Consider the following 24,294-nt stretch of genomic DNA (forward strand, 5'->3'; position numbering starts at 1 on the left):
GTTGAAATAATTATACTACCTTTTTTGGTCTCCCCAGGGCCAGGATAATAACAAGTTGAGGCTTTGCATTGTTTCCTTACTTTTGTGCTCCTTGTGTATATATAGACATGTATGTATATATATGCCGTTGATGTCATTTAGAAGGAAATTGATCCTGGTCCTTATCAGGTTGACTTCCACTATTATGGGAATGGAAAAGTCTAGGGTTTGTTACACTGAAATGGAAAGGTCTAGCAGATTGATTTAAAGAGAATGGAGTTGGAGTAAGAGAATTTGGGAATAGGGTTTGGGCGCTTGGAGTCAACATCTGAAAGTGGTTTATTTGTTTCGGATGATCTATTTCAGTTGTAGCATGTGAAGGGAAATAAGGGAAAATTTGAGACCCAGATGATAAAGATAAAGTGGATGGTAATGGAATAGAATTTAGGTTGTGCAGATCATGATGATAATCTGTTTGACTTACAAATCCATGGCTTCCCATATGAGATAAAGGAAAACTTGGATGTTCTAATTGAAAAAAAGAAGTATATGGGATTGCATTGTTTATCAAACCCGCCGGCGAAGAAGAATGAGTAGTTCTAGGAAAGAAACTACTTGATGCCGCAACTTCATTGCTTTTTTGTTTATTATCCTCTTCATTTCTTCTTGTCGTCCAATTTTCTTTCTCACTTGTAGCAACATGTTTTGATTTATTCTTCAAATGTGCATCGGTTGTCCAAAAATTGGGTCTAGTAGAACTTAATACAACTCCTTGATTTTCTTCCCAACTGATGCTGCTATTCAATTTGTTGGATTGAGAAGCTCCAATTTCACTACTACTTAACATTGCTTGATGGTTTAGGGCAAAATTGACTGGTGGAATTGGAAGTGGAGGGAGTTCATCAATTTCATGCTTAGCTGCATTTAGTAACCAATCAACAACTTTACTAGGTTGATTAAGTCCAAGCCTATCTTGAAGATCATACAATTGGATGGCTGTTGGAACTGAAAGCCTAACTCTTCTGTCTCTCAATCCCCTTATAGTGCAAACTTTACTATGCCTATCTTTTCCTCCAAAAGCACGCGAAACCCGAACAATTCTTGGATCTTTCAATCTTAACCATGGTGTTGCTGAGCTAGACGAAGAAGCCTTTGTACTACTCTTTCCATGATCATGATAACTACTTGCATGATCTCCCTCCTTTTCTGATGGAGAATCCACTTCTTTTGAACTACTAATCATCTCTTATGGCTCTCATCATTGCTGCAAAGGTAACTCAACTAGTAAAATTATAGTGTAAACTTTCATGATCATCCAAGAAATCATGATTATCTATTTCATATCCATGGAAACATGAAAATAAAGAGCGAGCAATTAATCTGTCATGTATGTTGTTATTAGCACTAGCTAGATCTATTCAATATTAACTGAAGTATTTCTTGATTATTTGCCGATCAGAAAAAGAAAAAAAAAATCTATTCAAATCCCAATTCCCCATATTGAAAGAGAAGATATGTAAATCAAGAAAAGGAGAGATCTTTCCATAATTAGAAAGGAATTCAACAAGACAGGTTAGAATTTAGTAGTATTTTATGGATTGAAGCTGAATAGATTGATAGTCCTCAAGAACCCTTATCAAATTTGAAGAGGACAAACACAGTTGTAGCTTTAATATACATGGGAAAAATTGAAAACTTGAATTGATATAAATGAAGGAAGAAAAGCTTTCCAAAGAAGGGGAAATTTTTACTTGATTATAGCTAGGTTAAGCATATAGGATTTAAGATTAAAATGGACTTACAGTGTATAGAAAGGAATAGATAGATCTGTCAACCTTTGCACTACTTTACTTAGCACCCCCTTGTGAACTTCAACCAAGCTATAGCTGCTGCCTACAAGTTTGCTTTAATTGCAGAGAATAAACTTATTGGTGAAGTTGAAGCATTTGAGAAAGGAAGATGCCGGAATTCAACCGACCATGCTCCAAGGAGGAAGACGTAAAGGCAAAGCAATGGCAGCTGTTATGCCACGTGGTGTGGTTCGCCATTGGTCAAATAAATGTGCTAGTCAATGTCTTATCATTTCCTTTATCACGCATGTTGAACAATCATTGTCTCAATGAATATTTGTTAGGGCTAATTTTCCTTTGTCAAGATAGCAAGTTTCAATACTTAGCTGTAGTTTAAAAACCTGATCAAGGGTCTTGGTTGAAATAGTAAGTCATTTCAATTCCCTTTAAAGTGAGAACACGGAATGCATATATTGTCGGAATAGCAAAAAACTTTTACACTCTCAGGATTACACCTTCTTGTTTAAAAAAAAAAAAAAAAAAAAAAAAAAAAAAAAAAAAAAAAAAAAACATCATCAGTTTTAGAGAAAAAAAAGAAAAAAATTTACATAATTAACTAAAAGATTAAATTGGGGACCATTCTTTACATTTTGAAAAGCGGTGAGTCATGCTTTATCGACAACTACGAAAAAGGTTTTGTAAAATTCTGATCAATCCTTGTCATCTTTGTTGAAGAATGCATGCTCAGTTAATTAGAATTGAAACTAATTAATATGCTAATTATGCTTGCTTAACATTTCAAGGCTCTTGACTTTTGGTTAATCATAATCACCAACTGTTTAGAAATTAATCAAGACAGACTATCGTGAAATATATGCAGTAATTAATGCAATTTATCAATTCTTGGGCTCTAAAAGTTGTGGTGTACATACAAACTGTAAGAATATTGTCATACTGTAAGAAAACCTATTTGGAGGGGAGGGACCAGCCTATAAACTTATTATCAAAGAAACAGGACCGCAGAAAACTTTTGCTGCAGAGAGATATGCATGGAGCAAGTTGAAGTATTCAAACCTAACAGCTGACAAAGCAACGTAAGCCATCCGTTTTATGGAGGAAAGAAACAAGAAAATGTATGCAATTTTATTTCTTCTTCTTCTTCTTCTTTGAAACATTTATAAGCGTTTATTAATTAGAATTGGTCTCTCTCTATATATATGTATTACCTACCTTCGTTTCAATGATAGGGAATTCAGTCCTTGGGGAGGCGATGGAACCCTACATAGCTGAATAATTTGACTCTTGTTGTGGCCGCCACTGACGGTGACAATTGTTCTGAAATCTTGATCAGAATCCGTCTGTGACTTGCTTGCTTATATTTTAGTTTACTTGTTGCTATTGCTGATAAAATTCTCTGCAAGACAAGGAAATGACTAGGCTAATTGTCAGGGCAAGAAAAAGATGTAATTAGTAATATATACATATTAGCCCATGAATTGAAATTTTTCAAAAGGAAGCAAAATAAAATTGTGGGTTTATCTAATTAATTAGGTCAGGAACATTGCAAAATTAGTAAAATTTATTCAAGATAATGAAGAAACAATTAAGAAAATTCTTCCTTCTAAATTTTTTAAATCTTGCATAGAAAATTGCATGTTTGCTCGTTTCTCACATTATGGGATGAGTAATTAATATGCCATTTAGGTCTCTTAGTACAGATTGCTAATTTGGTAGAAGCAGAAAAAATTTGCAGCCCATAACCCTAAAATTCAATAAATAAAAGAACAGTTTTTCAAAGCCATCAAAAGGGAGTAGATAGAGGAAATAATGAATATAATTAAATTGAAAAAGATTAACGTTTTTGCTTTTCCAGCTATTGGACTCCAAAAATGTTTCAGCTTTTTTGTCTTAATCCTTCTTCAAATGAAAATATAGTTAGATTTAACTACTTGCTTATCCTTTTCCAGGAAAAGGAGAAAGTAAGAAAGAAAGAAAGAAAGAAAGAATTAAAAAAAAAAAAAAAAAAAGAAGCAATACAAGAAACCCTAAAAGAGTCGATATATACACAAGCTTTTGAAGATAACACTGGTGAGATTGATCTGATGTTATCAAATAGCCATTTTGTTTTGAAGTTATGTGGTTCTTCAACTACCAGACTATTTACTATTTAGTGTCGTTGACAGGAGAAAGAGAAGGGTTCTTGATTGCTTTGTTTAGAAATTACAGGACGAAAGAGACAGATGAGAACAGTTTTAAGGGTTTTGTTATATCTTTCTGTCTTTGTACATAAACAAGCAGTGGTGGACATATCAAGAAGAACAGTAGAAAGGTTTCTAATACAGTTCTGATTGACTGTTACCACCATTAATTATTATCATTATTATTATTATTGCCAAATTGTAATGGTCCCCAGATTCCACACACTAGTGTTAGCTTCAGATTTTTACCTAATTAATTAATTTACTTGGCTATCCAATCTGTGTGCCAGCGGAAAGGGACCTGTTAGAATTTGATTAGCTAACTTTTTCTTCATTCACCATTAATAAAATTAATTCTTCTTTTTGCTGATAAAAAAAAAAATTAATCTATAAACTAATTATTAAACATCTTCACCTGCATATATATATCTCCTGGCCAGACCACAGAATAGTTAGATGGCGAAAAATTTAATTCATTTGATTTTTTTTTGGGAAGAATTAGATATTAATACTATATATTAGAAATTATATTAAGGTTTTTTTTTGGAAGAATTAGATATTAATACTATTATCTAAACCAAACTGAAAATTTTAATTGATTTAATTTTTTTTTCTTGTTAAGTCTGAATTTGATATACCATAGCCATACACATATAAAATTTTAATCCATGAAAAGTGATTCAAGTAATAAGACACATTTGAGTTTTTTTGTATTATTTTTACAATATAAAAGCAGCCTCGAAATAAAATTAGTCTCATACTAAAAGAGTATGAATATACTCGTTGGAAAATTTTTTTAAAAAAAAAAACCATGGGGAATATATAACTGCGTTACATATTTTGATGTACAAGCTGAACAAGTGTTAAGAATTTCACCATAGTAACTATTCATTTCCCCCCATTATCAAATACAACTTTTTATGTGTCTAAAATTGTTGGTGAAGTTGATAAATAGGATAAGATATTTCAGGCAAATACTATCATTCTTTACAGCCTCAGTACGTGTTAATTAATTAATTATGCAGGGAGAGTCATAACTCCTAAGCAAAAGAGACGTAGAGAAAAACGAGATGTTGGTAAAAATATTTCTGTTTGTCTATTAATTTCGTGACATTTGTGATTTGGGTTTCACTTTCTCTGCCATCTTAAGCATTACTCACTGCCTGCATCGATCTTCACTGTCTCTTTCTGATCACTGTACAAAATATATTTTCCCCTATCTCTTCTTTTCTTGGTTCTAGGGTTTCCTTTTTCCTTTTTCATGGCCTAACAATCGACACAACTGTACCTGCATGACAGAAGAAGCAGCAATCCCAAAATAGGAGAAGGAGAAAAAGAAAAAGCCATGTAAAAGAAAGGTAAAAATGAACATTTCTGTATGTCCACATTTAAATTGAATAGAGGAAGAATGGATTGAATTTCTAGTTTTTTGAATTTAATTAAAATCTTTGAAAGAAAGGAGAGGTTGCAAAAATTTAATTTGAGTTTGAGATAATTGTTACACCTGAAAGCACTAAAGATGGACTTCATTTTTCTATCACAAATAAGATATTTTCTTTGTTTTTCAATTATTTTATCGATATTGTATATTAAAGTAGACTTGTAATATCCAACTCAAATAGTAAAGTATTCTTGAGTTCTCATTTTAGGAAATCGATTGTGAAAAAGTACTTAAAGAAAAGAAAAAAAAAATCATAAATTCTGTAACGAAATTTATCTGATATTGATGTATTAGTTGGGAAATCAGAGGAAAAAAAAGCTTATCAAACTCAAGAAATGTGAGTGTTTCTAGTGCTGAAAAGTAGTCAAAAGCTAGCAATATGTTCCGTAAACGCATCTCACTTTCCCAAGCATGCTACTCCTTCTATATCATTCTTTTCTTTTAAGAAATTCCGACTACAACGTAAAAAGCAAAATTAGGAAAACCTATAAAATTATTGCAACTTTTGAAATTAAACGATTTGGAAATTTAATTTTTTAAATTAAATGCTTTTTTATCGCAACACTAAACTTCTGAGTATAATCGAATATGTTGTATTGATTTAAAAAAAAAAAAAAAAAACTAAAATAAAGCCTAAATTGCTAATGGATTTATAAATATCCTTTGGGCGATTAATTTTATCAATATAGCTTGAGAATTTCGTACACCTCCTTAATTTTTTAAAGAAGCCAAACACTTTTGAACTAATAAAAGAATTTAAATGTCAGCATTTTTCTTATAATGTTACTAATTTAAGATTGTAATATACTTCATCTCTTCTCAAATGTAATTCGTTTAAGGATTTTACGCAAAGATTACATAAACAAGTAATTCTCCTAGATTATAACAAATTCAAAAGTAATTTGATTAAATTATCATTTATCTCAAAATCAATAATTACTTGTGAAAATATTTATTATATCTAATCTAAATAAGCGTAATATTGAAAAAACATTATTTATTACTTTTTAAAATATTCAAAACGATTTATATTTTGGAACAAAATAATCATCCAAAAACGACTTATATTTCGGGATACAGGGAGTACCAAATGTATATCATGGGAAAATTCAAGAAAATTTCAGTAAGTTCCTGATTTTTAAATGGTTTAATTATTATTTAATCTTTCTATTACAGTCAAATACATTAATTGGAAACCGTATATTCACCTCTTTACTTGCATGCAAATTAGCCTTCATAGTGCAAAGGCCTCCAGTGGGCCATGGAAAGCCCAAAAAACACAAATAGTCTGAGTGCATTAACATCTTTGGGCTTATTAAAATAGACCCTTTTGCTGTTGTTTTATGGGATTTCAGTGTCCACCACACTTACAAATTCAGGAGGATTTTCCGCCAAGCCGAAGCCATGGATTTCGGACCAGGAATCAGAAACGGCTCCGTCGTTTATCTATGCTCGATTGGAAGGAGAGAACTGGAAGAAAATTTGGATCCAAACCAGTATATGCTTAGTACATACTTTGTTCAGACCAATTCATGATTTTAATATTATAAGAGAAATTATTCGCAGAAGAATTACAGTTTATTTATAGATAAAGAAATTATATATTGTGAATTAGTAGTAAAAGCTTTAAAATTATACATAATAGGATAAATTAAATAAAAGAATTTATAAATTATTTGAATAAAGAAACTTTATTATTGAATTAGAGAGATGAATGGTACTCAAAAATTAATTTGTGACTGTGATGCAATCAATCTTATTATATTAAAAACTAAAAACTACAAATAAATATACAAAATTAGTACATATGAAAAATGAAATTTCATAATAGAGAAATATCATTAATTAAGGCGTTGAAGAAAAAGTGAGGCAAAAGACTCCATTTCAAGCCTGGGCAAAACCATCCCAATCTCAACTCCTCCATTTCCATCTCTACTGTCCATCAAAGAAACACCATTAACTCTATCTATAGACACAATCTCCACCTTCTCAGGTCTTCCCCATCCAAAATCCTCTTCATAATACTTAAACAGAGGTGATCCAGTTATCCCGACCTTTTGCACAGCTGCTCCTTCGCCTCTCATCCTCCCATGCCTTTCCTTTTCTTCTTTAAAAAGCGCTTTCCCTGTCTCCAGCCCTTGTATTGAGTCACTTAGCTTCTCTGCTATAATAGCCACTCCATTTTCCTCCATGAAAATTCTTGCTTCTGCAACTGTGTTAAGAACATATAGACAATTACCAAAATAATTTGATGGAATTGGAGGATTTAATCTGCTCCTACAATCCACTGGTACTAGAATGTAAACCTTTCTGTTAGTGTCTCCGCCTCTAGCTTTTACTGCACAGACTGACAAATAAGCACATATAACGACAACTGTAGATAAATGAAGATTTTTAGTGGGCTTTGATTCGGTAACCTGGTTCTTGTGGTAACTAAATACAATTTCTCTGAGTTTCTCGATTCTTTCACGAGTCAAATTAAATGTGGCTCGAGATAAGTTTGGTGAAACTCCTAGAAGATGGGGCAACAATTTCACGCTTCGCCTGTTGGATTCTGAATCAATATTTTTCCACTGATTCAGATAGAATTGCTCAAGCTCATTTGGGTCTTTAATTGCGGAGCGGTCGAAAGATGGAGTTAACTCCGGCAATAAACTTATACTTTTGGTTTTGCATATATGAGCCCATGCTTTGAGAAACATGGAAGCAGTTTTTCCATCAACTACTGAGTGGTTCATGGCAATGCCAATGGAAAAACCTCTATTGGAAAATAATGTAATTTGCAAAGCAATTATTGACGCCATTGTTTCTGATATTATTAACTCAGGAATGTACTGTCTTGGTTCAGCAACTTCAAGGATTTCATTGCTTGTCAAACGGTCGAAGTCGGCCGAAGACTCGGAAACTGTGAGTAAAACGACATCATTTGGAGTGTAAACAATCACAGGTTTAGAGGAATCCGACGGCCATGTGAGATGGCCAGCGAGAGGAAGAAAATGGAGGAGAGTCTGTGAGAGTGAGAGTTTGATGGTTGGAAGGATTTCCGATTGGAAGAATAGAGGTGACTCAGCGAGTTTGTAGAAGTAAACGCGCTCAGCTGGAGGAAATCTGAAAAATCTTGCATCAAAAAATGTGAGAGGGAGAGTTAATCTGGTGGTAGTTGACGGGGGTAGGTCAGTGGCCGGAGCCACTTGGCAGACATACAAAATTTTCAATGATGAGCTATTGGGTGATCCCATTGATGTGCAATATCAAAACTTCTGAATGGAAACCAGTTCTTATTGATTCCTTCATTTTAAATTGTGATACGCATACCAATGAACGCTCAGTCAATATTAAATGCATAAATTAATAAATAATAATAATAAAATAATAATTTTCTATAACGTAGAAACCACGTTATCTTAGACATACACCCCAGATCTTGATCGGAAACCGTCGGTTATTAACCCGTGGAAACTGAAATCGGAACAAGTGGGAATTAGAATCGATTCGAACTGCAACTAGAATTGATAGCCTACGGTTCAGTTTTGGTTCCACTATTTTTGAAATCGTGAACCGGCGGTTCTCAAAACAGATCGAAACCGTCCGGAATAGATGGTTCGAACCGCAGGTTCCAAGCAAATTTTGAATTTTATATTAAACGACAGGAACCTGTGGTTCCACCGGTTCTAGCAGCTTTTTTTTTTTTTCAAATAGTTTTGTAGAATCTCCAAATTACCCCTCATAACAACTATAAACGGCTACAAAACGGTAAGTTTCAAGTGTATTTGTGGAAAAATGATTTTTTGGATTTATTGTAAATACCTCATTCTATTTACAATCCCCTCACACAAAATAATCTGTACTCTATATTATTCTCTACTCTACAATCTCTCTAATTTTCATTCTTAAATTATTGTCCAAAATATTGCAAAATAATTTCTTCAAAATCCAATCTCCAATTATTTGTCCAAATTATTGTGAATTAATTTCTTCAAATTCCAATATCTAATTATCTATCTAATTTTTTTATTCAATTTTCCAAGTTACATATTATTTTCTTATAATGACAAGTAGATAAAACTCAAATTCCGCTAAAGGCAAGGAAAAGATTGGAGAAACATAATATTTATTTATCTTTATAAATAACATCTTCGATTTCACTCCCTACAAATTTTTCGAAGAGTAAGACAAAGTTTCGATGTAATTTGCAATTATTCAATGTAATTTAAAGGTGATAAAATATTCGATGTAATTTGCAATTATTGTGAAACATCTTATAAATATAAATAACCGGGTGGTTATGGATCATTTTGGAAGCATTTGGAGGCAAAACATTCAATAAAAATAGGAGTTGATCAGTCTTAAACATAAATTTTCGGGTACACATCTTTTAACCTTTCTTTACTTCAATATTCTGAAAAATAACAAAAAAAAAAAAAGAATTAGCTAAAATGATTTTTATGGAATATTTATCTTTTAGTTTTGGTGAAAAAGTAGGTTTTAATCAATATTGTCAAAAAGTTTTAATCCTTCTGTTAAAAGAGTGCCAAGAAATGCTATAAAACGAATTATTATTTCTTTATAAAAGAAAAAAAAGAGTTAGAACTTTTATTTTCTAAAATAAAAATTCGCGTTTCAATTTGTTGTGATATTTGAAGTGATCATTGATAAATGCATTCTTATATGGGTATTACATGTTATTGGATTGATGATGATTGGAAAATTTAAAAAAGAATTACTGCATTTCATATTTTTGATAATAAACATACTGCAAATAATATTTTATAGAATAATTGTTTCAATTTTAAATGAATATAAATTGACAAAAAAATTTTTTTCAATTTCCTTTGATAATGCTTCTGCCAACACTAAATCAATTTGTGAATCAAATATTGGTAGAAAATTTTTTCATATTAGATGTGCATGTCATGTTTTAAATTTATGTGTATAAGATGGTTTAAAATTTCTTGAATGTTTTATTTCTCCAATTAGAAAAGCTATTTCATATTTAAAAGTTGGAAAAGAACCGAATCCCCTAGGTCTTTTTTGTCTTTATAGTAATAAACATTTAGCAACAATAACACTTACCTTTTTCAGTTGAGAATGATTGATTATTAATACATCCAGAAACTTCTAAAAATGGGAGTGGTGGAATTGAAATTGGTTTAGTTTTGAACATGTATGAGATGGAGATATTTGATTCTTTATTTATTTTTTTTATTTTAATTATCTGTTATTCCAATTCCAACTAATCCGTATTTACACGGTACAGATTCACAAATGTTATTTATAACTTTATGTGACTCTCTAAATATAAAAATTCTATCTTAAACATTCTTTTCATGAAGCCATGTTGATAAAATAAATGCAACTGGTTTGGCTTCAATTTTGTATTTTGTTCTGAATTCAATTTTATATTATTAGCTGATTAACTTCTGATTTGTAGAAATTAGATGTTAACCAATAAAACAAGATGGAAATTGAATTAGAGTCCATAACACAAAATAAGAAGATAATTAAAATTTAATTAAATTAGAAGAACGGTGTCATGGTAAAAACTGTGGTCTGATTGATCTTTGTACTTTTGCCCAGAACTGTCCTTGCAGACAGAAAAATGAATTTATGAACAATAAGAAATGAAGAACAGTAGCTGTTAAGGTTTTGAACTTTATTTCACTTAAAAAACAAATCATGTACAACATTCCTCTTATATAGAAGTGCCAAGTCTATCAGATCCCTCTAAAAAACGGAAGCAACTAAATCAATATATCAAAGCCAGATATAGTGGCTGTAAATACTACCAACTAAGTCAAAGAGCAAGTTAAGCAAAGACTCCAACAACCAAATTTATTTAGCAGAGGAATAGGAAAATATTTAACCAACCTTATCTCTCCAAGAACACCTTATTGCTCCATATTTTCCACAACAGGTCCTGATATACGAACTTGATCGCACAAAGACACCTTATTACTGCTGTGATCATTAACATCCCCCCTCAAACTTGGTCGGGGTCGGAGGCAAAGTTTGCTGCAAAAAATAGACAAGGCAGACTTGTGTATTGGTTTGGTGAAGATGTCAGCAACCTGTTGAGTTGTAGGAATATATTTGGTTACCAGAAGACCTTGCGCAACTCGCTTTCTAACAAAGTGATAGTCTAATTCAATATGCTTACTTCGGGCATGGAATAAGGGATTGATAGTAAGATAAAGAGCACTTATGTTATCACAATAAAGAGTAGGAGGTACTTTCATAGAAACCGAAAAAGCTTGGAGTATATATGTAAGCCAGGTGAGCTCTGCAGCAGTATGAGCCATTGCTCTATACTCAGCTTTGGTACTCGAACGCGAGACAGTGTGTTGCTTCTTAGCACACCAAGAAATTAAATTTTTTCCAAGGAACGTGCAGTAACCGGTTGTGGAACGCCTAGTGACTGGACAACCAGCCCAATCCACATCAGCAAACCCCTGCAAGATCAAGGAAGAATTGGAAGTTAAATGTAATCCAAAAGATAAAGTCCCTTTAACATACCTTAGAATTCGATGAACAAATTTCATGTGCACCACTGTTGGATCCTGCATAAACTGAGAAACAAAATTCACACTGAAAGCAATATCAGGGTGTGTTAATGTCAAATACTGAAGAGCACCAACTATACTACGATACAAATGAGAATCAACAGAAGCAGCAGCCTTTTCAATAGGCGGTTTAAGTTCCAAAGGTGTAGCCATAGGTTTACTATCAAGCATTCCGAACCGCTCAAGTAACGTCAAAGCATAATGCATTTGATTTAGGATTAGACCATCTGCTGTTTGCGTAACCTCAATTCCTAAAAAATGATGCAAACGTCCTAGGTCTTTCATGGCAAATTCCCGACACAACAATTCAACAAACTCATCAATTAAAGACGTTTAAGAACCAGTTAAAAGCATATCATCAGCATAAATTAACAGTGCAAGTGTTCCTTGAGATGAATTAAAAACAAACAGAGATGGGTCGGCTAAGCTACAGACAAAGCCAAACGACACTAAAAACCCATTCAACCTGTCAAACCAAGCGCGCGGAGCTTGTTTCAAACCGTATAAAGCTCTTTGAAGTTTACACACATATGATGGATATTGAGAATCAAGCATAACTGGTGGTTGAGCCATATACAGATCCTCAGATATATGTCCGTGTAAAAACACATTTTTCACATCAAGTTGGCGTACCTGCCATTGTCGAACCAGAGCAATTGAAAGAACTAGACGAATAGTACCTGGTTTCACAACTGGTGAAAATGTCTCTGTGAAATCTTGCCCGTCAACTTGATGATACCCCTTCGCAACTAACTGAGCCTTCAATCGATCAAGTGAACCATCAGACTTGAGCTTGGCCTTAAACACCCATTTGGAACCTATTACATTCATCCCTGGTTGCCTAGGAACCAAAGTACAGGTTTCATTATTGTGAAGAGCAGTCAATTCGTCCTCCATAGCTTGTTTCCAACCAGAGTGCGCCAAAGCTTGCCGAACTGTACGCTGTTCTTTAGGGATCGAGGGATCCATTGTAGTCACAAGTGCGTATCTGGGATTGGGTTTAACGATTCCAGACTGAGACCGAGTGGTCATGGAATGCCTTGGGGCAATTTGAACAATAGAATCTGCATCAGACACCTCCTCTGCCACTGGATTAGACAAAACAGTATGTGACATTGGCAAAGACGAAGCAGGAGCAGGTGATTGTGAAGTCGAAGGCAACGCATCTGACAAAGGTATTTGTTGTGGAGAGTCAATCGAAGCAGCAGGGGTCGCTTGTGGAGATGAGGGAACATCAGTCGATGAATTGGGATTAAAATCAGAAACTGGGGATGGCAAAGGTGAGGTTGGATTTATCAAGGGAGAAGATTGGTCAGTTTCAGACGCAGATACCGTAACAGTAGGACCCACAGTGGATGGTGTCTCAATTAATGGATATGGAACTGGAATTAGGGATAATGGCTCTGGGGAACTTTGCTCTATAGGTGGTGGCTCATCAACAGACGAAGGTAGCCATGAATCAATCACTTGTGTTGCATGGTTAGATATACCATCAGTAGTGATGGATTTGCAGGGAAAGCACTCCTCATCAAACACCACATGCCTGGAGATAATATATTTGCGATTTTTAACATCATAGCACCTGTAACCCTTATATTTATCACTGTAACCTAAAAAAACACAAAGAACAGACTTTGGATCAAATTTATTTTTTCTGGTGTCCCAAGTATAAGGAAAACATTTACATCCAAAAACCCGTAATATAGAGTAATCCAGATGTTTCTTATGGAGCTTAAAAAATGGCGAATCAAAAGAAATTGATGACGATGGTAATCGATTAATCAAAAAAACAGCAGTAGTAAAAGCATCAAGCCAAAAAGATAATGGAGCACGACAGTGAAACAACATAGACATTCCTAATTGTCGGATTATACGATGTCTCCGTTCAACTGTACCAGTTTGTTCTGGTGTGTATGGACATGAAATATGGTGAATTATACCAGTTTTAAGAAAATGAGCAGCCAATGCAGAATTAACAAATTCACCTCCTCCATCTGATTGAAATATTTTTATAACAGCATTATATTGTCGTTCCACATAGTTCTCAAAAGCAATAAACGCCGAATAAAAGTTAGACTTCGCACGCAATGGAATTAACCAAACATATTTAGTGTAATCATCGACAAGACAAGCATAATATTTAAATTTTTCAATAGATAACACAGGAGCTGGACCCCATAAGTCAAAATGAATTTTTTCAAAAGGAGCAGTAGTAGAATTAACACTATTTTGAAAAGGAAATTTACTGAGTTTCCCCAGTTGACAACTATCACACACTCGATTTATTTTCAATGGACCATTAACAGTAATAAGTCCTTTATTATGCAAATTATGTAAAGCAGAAACTTGTGGATGCCCAAGACGTTGGTGACAAACATCAGCACTACACGACTTGAACCGAAATGAAAAATTAGCCTCGGGATTGCTGGAAATTGTATACAAATCACCCTTCTTTGGTCTCTGCATGATTAATGCACCTGTCTGCCGCTCTTTCACAATAAAAGAATTATTAGTAAATTCACAATTTATAGGAAATTGTGAGGTTAATTTACTTACTGAGAGCAAATTTTTTTTTAAGTGAGGAACATACAAAACCTCAGATAATGGTAGCACATGATTATTTTTACAAATTGCAGCATTACCAATACCAACTATAGGAATAGAAGAACCATCACCTATTATAACCGAATCACATCCTGCATAATTATGTAAATTTGAAACTATACCTTCATTTACAGTCATATGATTTGTAGCACCGGTGTCAGACGTCCAATCGTGATCAGTTACAGTATTATCTAATGTGAGTGTTGCTAATGCTTGAGGAAGAGGAAGGAAACCACCAACATATTTTTGCGATATGTCCCTTTTTATTGCAAATCTGACAGATTTCATTTTGGTAAAGCTCACGTTCTGCCGTAGTCATGCGTCTTTTTCCTGGTGGAGCAGGTCGCTGTGGTTGGCCGGAAAAATTTGTTTGATTTTGTGCTTGAAATCCACGACCTGCAGAAGAAAAAGATGATCGAGAATTCTTAGAATCATATATCGTGTTAGATCCATCGAACTGTGAAGCCTTCTTCTGTTGCGAATAAAATGCCAGATGAGGCGTATGAACTGTTAAGGAGGAATTTGCAGAGTTTGCAAACCAATTCTGCCTCTGATCATGGTTTTGATACTGCGAAATTAACTCAGTATAAGAGGGTCTGGGAGGTTTCAACATTGTGGTTGTAAAGGTCTCATATTGCGAACCTAGACTTGTTAAAAGACTATAGATTTTTTCTTTTTCTGAAATTGGGCGGCCAATGGCAGCCAAACTGTCACAAATGTTCTTGAATTGTCGAATATGATTGCTTATGCTGACATTATCATCTTTGCGAAGATATGTCAATTGTTGTCGAAGAGTAAACTCCCTCTCTTGAGATTCTTAAGCATACGAATCTTTCATAGCATATGCCGTGTCGAGTCCGATGACAAGCCCAAGAGATTCTTCGGAGAGAGTACCAATTATCCACCCTCGAAGCAAACGATCTACCTTTTGCCAAGTTGCAAAGGTTTGGAGAGCTTGATCTGTGGCTTTGTCAGAACCAGCTGGATTAATTGGAGGTTCTTCAGTTAGATGATTCAAAAGTTCTTGACTTTCAGCAAGAGCTAGAACTTGCTCACGCCAAAGTAGGTAATTGGTTTGGGTTAATTTGAGAGTAACAAAATTGCCAACATTGAGAGAAAGAGATGAGGAAGCTGTAAGAGCCATTTGATAGCCTGGATTAGGCTCTGATACCAAGACAGAAAAATGAATTTATGAACAATAAGAAATGAAGAACAGTAGTTGTTAAGGTTTTGAACTTTATTTCACTTAAAAAACAAATCATGTACATCATTCCTCTTATATAGAAGTGCCAAGTCTATCAGATCACTCTAAAAAACGGAAGCAACTAAATCAATGTATCAAAGCCAGATATAGTGGCTATAAATACTACCAACTAAGTCAAAGAGCAAGTTAAGCAAAGACTCCAACAACCAAATTTATTTAGCAGAGGAATAGGAAAATATTTAACCAACCTTATCTCTCCAAAAACACCTTATTGCTCCATATTTTCCACAACAGGTCCTGATATACGAACTTGATCACACAAAGACACCTTATTACTGCTGTGATCATTAACACTTGCTGTGTATTTGACTCTTCTTCTCCTTTATACCACTACAAAAAAATTAGTAAATTCAAAATATAAGAAATCGGTCGCTAAATGGATGTAGCGACCGATTTGCGACAGAAATTAATCAGTCACAAAAATGCTCATTGCAAATAATTTTGCGACCAATTGTCTAAGCGGTCGCAAATTAGCGACCGACTAATCGGTCACAGGTCACAAATTAGCAACCGACTAATCGATCGCAAAAAGTGTCGGTCGCAATTATCAAATGTGGTCGCAAATCGATCGTAGATTCTGAAATTAATTGGTTGGTGATCTGTCACAAATTTAAATTTAACAGTTACAATTTGATTGCAGTTCGGTCGCTAGTTGATCGCAAAATATAATTACGGGCACAAAATAATAATTTAATAATATTAAAAAACCATAATTATTTCCACTGTCAAAAATTAACATATATATACATATCACAAGCATCATCAGAAACAATAACAATCTAAGAAAGAATTGTAAATGTAATGTACTATATAAAATATGAAAAAATTAACGACAGTCTAAGAAGCATCATCCTCGTCCACTTGTACTGCGTCCTTGGCCATAACTTCCACGCGAACCACTGCCGGATGCGTCTGAGCCAACCGCCCTGCCTCTAGCCATCTGTACTACAGATAACAGAACCTATATATATGTATATATACAATTATATGAATTGTAGAACATGAGGTAAATATGTATAAATATGTATAAGGGTAACTATATATATTTAAACTTACTAAGATTATTTCTAACTAAGGTTAACTACATATATATAAACTTACTATAATATTAGTAAGTGTACTATTTCTCATTTTTCAGTTTTTAAAAAAATTTCGGCAGTACTTTCGGCATAACATAATCAAATCTCAAATCAAAACACACTCACATAAACACTTATATATAATCCCAATGTATTTTCAAATTCAAAATGACCACTACTAGGCCTCCAACTCAAACGTATCATTCATGTAATTTCCACTCAATAAAAACGATCAAGGTGTGATTAGTGAGACAATGCTTGCGTGTGTTTACCAAAATAGAATGATACTGTATTTACCAAAATTTCTCCCCAAGTCCTGTGTCAAAGATAATAACAAATTAGCAAACGACTTGTAGTTTAGTGGTGTCAAGATGGTCATTAGACCTGAGAAAGTTTGAGTTAAAATTTTAATAGGAATCAAATAAAAAAAACATATTTTTGGTTGTAATGGCCCAGTTTGGTTTTACACATCACATAAAAAAAAAAACATACTTTTGGTTGAAATATAAACTTTTTTGTTGAAAATTATGTGATAAAATTGACAGAGGTTTCCTTCCAAAATAAGATGCAAATATAATGGTGCTGTATTGATTGTTAGGGACAATGAAATTAACATATCATAATTCAATGTTTCATTTAATGAAAAAAAGGTTAAGGATCCAATCTTTAGGTCTCCTAAGTCCCTTTTCATATTTTTTTTTTGAAAAATCCAATATTATTTATATATAGTAATTAATTACATATAAAGTAATTTCAAAAAAATAAATTTCAATACACTTATTAATTTGATTACTATAAAATTTGATTAGTATAATTACACTCATTAATTTTTTTTTTTACAAGTTACAATTATTTCTAATAATTGTGCATTAATTTTTACAATTTAGACTTAAGGTCATTTTTCTATTATCCATTCATTAATACAATTTTACAACAAAAAATATTATCCATTCATACAAAATTACAACAAACAAAAATTCTATAAAAAAAGCAAATACAGAAAGAACAAAACTTAAAAACTTCAAATTTTCCAACAATCCTATATCCATTCAAAATTACAACAAAAAATTCACCAACATTCACAAAAAATAAAAACAATTTACAAAAAACAAAAAACAAAATCAAAATCAAATAAAATAAAATAAAAATTATTTTGCAACATATATAAAAACAAAAATGCAGATAAAATGAAAGGGTAAGAGCACCTACCTAACCCGGCGACTGATGTGGCTTCTCCGGCGACCGATGTTGCATTTGGGAGACGTGCTGGACACAGAGAGAAAAGAGGAGAAGCGGCGCGCTGCAATTGCGCCCAAGGGGACCAAGGGATTATAAAGCCCTAATTTTTTGTGACCGACAATTCATTTAAAAATCGATCGCAACGCAATTTTTAATCATGCGTTGCCATTTTGTAATCAAACAAATTGTGACCGACTTGCAACCAAAGAAGTCGGCGCAAATCCGTCATTAATTCGTTGCAAACCAGATACTAAGTTTGGTGCAGAACTGCAGCGCGCAATTTAGCCAAACAAATTGCGACCGACTTGCGACTAAAAAAGTCGATAGCAAAAAATCAGTCGCAAAACTATCACGAATCGGTTGCAAACCAGATACTAAATTTGGTGCAAAACTGCAATGCGCAATTTAGCGATGGATAGAAAAAAGGTTGCAAATCCATCGCAAATGTGGTAGCAAATTCGTCTCAATTGAGTCGCAAAATTTATTAGAGCTAGAATTAGCGACGGATAGGCAATCGGTCACAATAAAGTCGCTAATATTATTGCAGAGTGGTCGCAAATCCGTCGAGAAATATTTAATCTCTGTTACTTTAAAATTCATCGCAATCGGTCGCAAATCATCACAATATTGCGACCTATTTATGTTGGTCGTAAAAATCGATCGCAAAACCGCATTGTTTTTTGTAGTGTACTAGGATGTGAATTTGACCCTCATTGATTTAGTGTTTGCCATAAACAAGAATCAACAAACCATTTAAAAACCATGCTTCCATAGTTCAACCAATTTATACACTTTTCTTTAGATCTCATTATAAACACTTTTTCTCTACAATCCATAATATGGTATCAAAATATAACCGCCAATACATAAATTTACCCTTGAATTTTATAGCTTTACTAAATTTTGTAGATGACCTATTATATAATTAAATTTATAAATTTCGGTAAAATTGCACACTTTCAATAGTAAAAATAATAATTGTTATTTTTGATTTTATATGTAAAATATTGATTTGATGTGTTGTAAGTATAACTTTTATAATAAAAAATTTTAGATTTTTAACTGTTGATAGTTACTTAATTGATCGAATTTTATAAATTAAAGTATTTAATAAGTATAATTTTATAATAAATTAATGTTTGATGTATCAAAATAAAAATTGAGAGTGCCACAAAATTGAAATAATAAAATTTAGAGGCAAATTTATGCCATATACACAATATTATAACAAATAATTGGAGCTTATCAAACTTTTTTAATTATAAAACATGATTGTTATGCGAGATTTCCTAATCCTTTTAACTTATAATTTTAAATTATTTCATTTCAAAAAATGATATTGCATATAATGGATTGTTGAAATCATTCTATGCATCTCGTATAAACTTCACATGAAAAAATTTGGTAGCGCTTTTAATTTTTATTTTGATTTATTGAATACTTTATTTATATAATTGTATTAATTGAACACTTCAGCTCGTAAAATTTTACTTTCCAACTTTTAAATTTAGATCAATCAAATACTTATTGGATAATTAAAAAAATGTGAAAATTATTATTTTAAAAGTTATGATAATCACATATCCGATCAATATTTTATATGTTGAACATGTATGAGATGGAGAATGGTTTAGTTTTGAACATGTATGAGATGGAGATGTTTGAATCTTTGTTTAATAATGGCCTTAAAGACATGTATGTTGTATCTTAAGCCTTCCTCGCATGAAGCCACGTCAACGTGCATGAAGTAAATGCAATTGGTTTAGCTTCAATTACTTTTAGACTAGCAATGCAAAAATAATTTAATAAATATTTTTTAATATTTCAATTTAAATTTTATATCTCACCTTTTACTACAATCTTTTTTAATGTTTATAAAATTGATTTGTAGATAAATAATTTGAAATTTGCTTAATTTAACAAATATAGTTAAAAATTTTGTAAATAGTAATTGTGATATTAAATCAATTTTCAGAAAAAAAATGATAATAATATTATAAAATAAAATATTCTATTTAATTTTATTTATTTATATAGTCAAATAAAAAATTATGATTTTGAAATGCCTATTTCATTTAGTGGAGAAGTTTTTATTGTACTAATTGTTTTTTTAATCATTTATTTAGTCAAATGATTATTATTTTTTACTATGTTATTGATTATTATACCTTGACATTTATATTTTTACATTTATTCACAAATTAATTTCTATCATGGAAAATTAAAACAAAAAAATTAAATAATTAATACACCATGATCACAAATTTGTAAAGCCTTTTTGAATTTTACGTCACAACTTAACTTTTCTAATGCTACATGTATTACCAAATTTGAGCAATTTCACTTAGCACTTTCTTTGAAAAAGATGCTTGCTTCATATATATATTTTCAATTGATTAGAGGTTAGAGGTCAAAGGTTAATGTTATTGTAAAATATAAGTGAGTCCGTGATTTATATTCAAATTAATACTTAAATTCCTCTATGTTTAAAAAATAAATAAAACGTCTTCAAATTAAATTGCTCTATTTTTTTTTATCTATTTAACCAATTCATTTTAATTCTGTCGTTAATTAGTAGTTAAATACCTACAAAACTAAATCTGTCTGTATTTCATATTATTTTTTACAGTGCTTCTATCTCTCCATAAGGTCTTTCCGTCGAAAAAGTACTTAATGAAATACACTTTTTTGTATGAAATATGCTAAAATTTTAGAATTACCTCAAGTGAAGAGTTACCCCAAAGCTTTCTCGAACACAATATTAGCTCCACCATTAAAAATTCTATCATTTCTCATTTTCCAAAGGCACCATAAACAAGACATTCCAGTTACAACCATTGGGAGATGTCGATTGCTTCTGCAGAATCAAATTCAACCAGTCCCCTAAATCCAAAAGATAAAGACATGAAAAATTAAGATCCCATATTCGATTTGGCAAGCCTGCAATCTCTTAAAACATGTAGGACTGACTCCACTGCATTTGGGCAAACATCACAGGAATGATGGATAAGCTGGTTTGCTAACCTGCTAAAAAAAGTCTTGTTTATAGCCTAACCTGCTTATAATCCATTCATAGAATTATATTTTTTTTTTCGAAAAATATTTTTTAATGGGAAAGTTGAATTTCCTACAAGTTAAGACGGACAACAAAACTAGTTTTTTAGTTAGTCCCATAAAAGGAAAACAATACTATTTTCGTTTCTCAAACGGTGGAAAAATTAAATTTTTATAAAAAATAAAGTATTTTAAATTGTATAATAATATTTTATCATTAAAATTATGTTTTTTTTTTTGAAAAGTTTTTATCGTTACCCAAAAAGGATACTTCAATTTTTTATAATATTTTTGTAAAATTATATTTTTTTAGCAAATTAATTTTTTTATGGAAAAGTTGAGTTTGGCAAGAGTTAGGATGAAATAGACTACTATTTTTTTTATAATTTTTTTATTAGAACGGAAAAGTTCGGTTTAATTTCTTTTGAATCAGAGAGCGAAAATATTTCTTGCTTGCTTGATAAGATATATTTTTTGGCTATTAAATTAAATTTGTATTCCACGTGATGGAGACCGCTTAGTTAGTCCCATCAAAGGAAAAGGAGGAACATAACCAAATTGGCTTCGAATTGTTTGGCAGTGACTTGTTCTTTTTGTTTTTTTTTTCCAGCAAGCTCCACCACAGAAGTAATGGATAAGCCAATCTCCAATCACTGGAGGAAGATCTAAAATGAGTGCCCATACTATAATTCCTAGGTACCACTGACTTGCCTTTCTATTTCATTTTCTATAATTGTTTTCTATCAAAACAATTAGTCAAATGTCATATACTCGTTTTACTTTATAAAGCATTATTTCTATGGGTTATTATCAACCTAAATAATTTGGAAAATACAATACTTTTGATCGTTGGTCAAGAATTTTATAATGTAATTAATCATAACATTACATGTTTTTTAAGGTTACATGACTAAACAACAACTAAAGCTTCAGAAAGATCATAACATTACATGTTTTTTAAGGTTACATGACTAAACAACAACTAAAGCTTCAGAAAGATCTTTAAGACCATTAACAAACAAAGGAGCAAAAATTTCCATTTCATTTCTATTCAAAGCCAGTCCAATCTCAACTCCATTTCCATCTTTACTCTCTTTGAAAGAAATTGCTCCAGTCCTATCTATCGAAATTATTTCCACCTTTTTGGGCTTTCCCCACCCAAAATCACACCCGTAAACCCCAAACCGGGTTGATCCAGCAACACTAATCATTTGTACTCCATCATTCATACTCTTGAAAACTGATAGCTTCTCTTCTGCTCCTTCAAGAACTCCATTTGTCTCTATTGCCTTTATACTTTCACTAATTCTCTTCGCAGTAATCCATAATCCATTTTCTTCCATGAAATCTCTCGCTACTGCAATCACTTCATGAACAGCAATACAATTGCCAAAATAATTTCTTGGAAGTGGAGGATTTAAACGTTTTCGGCAATCCACAGAATACAAGAACCAAACGGTTCTATTTTCATCTCCTCCTCTTGCTTTTACCATGCAAACTATTACATAAGCACATGTAATCACAAAATCTGATAAATGATCAATTGGGTCCTCCAATTGAGACAAAATCTTCTTCTTCATTTTGTTTAAGTCTTCATTGCTCAACTTAAACGTAGATCGAACCTTGTTAGTCACTTCAACTACATGGGGCAATACTTTCAAACTTCGAGGATTGTCTCTTGACAGGGACTCAGTTATGCAATTCCACTGAGACAAGAACAGCGATTCGAGGTCTTTTGGGTCTTGTAAACCATTTCGTTCATAAAATGGAGATAATTCAGGTAATAAAGATCTTTCACCGTGTTTAGAAATGTAAGCCCAAGCTTTCATAAACATGGTTACACTTTGACCGTCAAGAACTGCATGGTTAATGGAGTAACCGATGCTAAACCCTTTATTTGGAAATAAAGTGATTTGAAAAGCAATAATAGATGATCTAGTTTCAGATATCGGTAACTCCGGCACATATGGATGTAACTCAGTGGCAACTCGGATGTCATCACTGGAAAGATAATCCATGTCCGCATCTGATTCGGCGACTGTGAATGGAACGCCATCGTTTGGAGTGTAAAGGATGATGGGCTTAGGAGAGTTTGATGGCCATGTGAGGTGGCCAGCGAAGGGCAGATAGTGGACGAGAGTGAGAGAGAAGGAGAGTTTGAGTTTAGGTAAGATAACTGAGTTGAAGAAAGAAGGAGTTGAATCGGTAAGTTGGTAGAAAAAGAGACGTTCAACTGGTGGGAATCTTAACCAAAATAAGTCAAGAAAGGTGAGAGGGAGAGAGAATTCAGTGGCTGATTCCGGTAAATCGGAGGCCGGTGGAATTTGGCAGTTCTCTAGAATTTTTGTTGACAGTGACGATGCCATAACAAGAGCTCAAGAGAGTTTGGAAAATGAAGCTCTATAAATAAAACAAAGTTCCAAAAGTGTTAGGCGTAATTTTTTAATTTTTTAATTTTTTGTCTTTTTAGTTTTAGATAGAGCTGTAATTAATCGAGAAACTGTCGAATAAAATAATAATAATAATAATAATAATAATAATAATAATGACGACGCCGACGCCGCAAACCTAATTGACCATGAGTTGATACGTGTGTTCTCGAGAACACCATGTGCTGGAGCCCAATCTCAGAATGTAGTGATAATCTTGCTTATTTTCACCCACGTGGTTAGGGGTAATCACTTTAAAATTCCGTCTTCAAATTGTATTTTAAAACTGACAAACTAACTAACAGTTTAGGGGCAATCACTTTGAACAGACTCACAGTTCAGAGGTAATCACTTTAAGAAGATCTGCATCTTAAAATTATATTTTAAAACTGATTAAAATTTGATATTTATAACACAAAAGTGATTCAGGTAATTTCTGGTGGGATGTTTATAATACAAAAATGACTCTGGTGAATTTTCAACAAAGTGAATTCCCCTAACTTGAGGTACCTTCGGTGAAATTAGGCCAGTGATATCTCGTGTTTTGGAATTTGTTTTTTTCGGAGATGTTTGCAGGTGACTTCCATTGATGACTCTTTCAAAGAAGATATTTTGAACCTTCAGAAACCATAATCCCAAAATATCAAAGCTTTACTG

General features: G+C 32.6%; 3 protein-coding genes and 1 pseudogene across 3 annotated transcripts in view; all 4 read right to left on the bottom strand.

The window, feature by feature from the left end:
• Positions 1-127, bottom strand: part of LOC149497146 (uncharacterized) — a 4,440-nt gene extending 4,313 nt beyond the window's left edge. Inside the window, exon 1 of the mRNA XM_089720691.1 lies at positions 20-127. The gene's annotated coding sequence lies outside the window, so the exon portion shown is untranslated. The remainder of the gene's footprint in view (positions 1-19) is intronic.
• A 6-nt stretch (positions 128-133) lies between these two features.
• Positions 134-2,190, bottom strand: LOC105644169 (transcription factor TCP13). Its single transcript, XM_037636325.2, has 2 exons — positions 1,782-2,190; positions 134-1,243 (listed from the first exon to the last, which is right to left on the bottom strand). The coding sequence occupies exon 2, from the start codon at positions 1,220-1,222 to the stop codon at positions 134-136; it is 1,089 nt and encodes a 362-aa protein (XP_037492253.1). The 5' UTR covers positions 1,223-1,243; positions 1,782-2,190.
• Positions 2,191-7,145: 4,955 nt separating this feature from the next.
• On the bottom strand, positions 7,146-8,647 carry LOC105644199 (phenolic glucoside malonyltransferase 1). The gene has a single exon (XM_012229473.4). It carries the CDS (start codon positions 8,645-8,647, stop codon positions 7,250-7,252), a length of 1,398 nt encoding a protein of 465 aa, XP_012084863.1. The 3' UTR covers positions 7,146-7,249.
• A 13,421-nt stretch (positions 8,648-22,068) lies between these two features.
• LOC149497147 (phenolic glucoside malonyltransferase 1 pseudogene) lies at positions 22,069-23,632 on the bottom strand (annotated as a pseudogene).
• Positions 23,633-24,294: the final 662 nt, after the last annotated feature.

Source organism: Jatropha curcas, chromosome 4 (genome assembly GCF_041381405.1).
Source record: "Jatropha curcas cultivar XTBG-Jc1 chromosome 4, XTBG_Jcur_1.0, whole genome shotgun sequence".
NCBI lineage: Eukaryota > Viridiplantae > Streptophyta > Magnoliopsida > Malpighiales > Euphorbiaceae > Jatropha > Jatropha curcas.

Coding starts and splice junctions, on each gene's coding strand:
- LOC105644169 (XM_037636325.2), bottom strand. CDS start 1,222: ATGATTAGTAGTTCAAAAGAAGTGGATTCTCCATCAGAAAAGGAGGGA.
- LOC105644199 (XM_012229473.4), bottom strand. CDS start 8,647: ATGGGATCACCCAATAGCTCATCATTGAAAATTTTGTATGTCTGCCAA.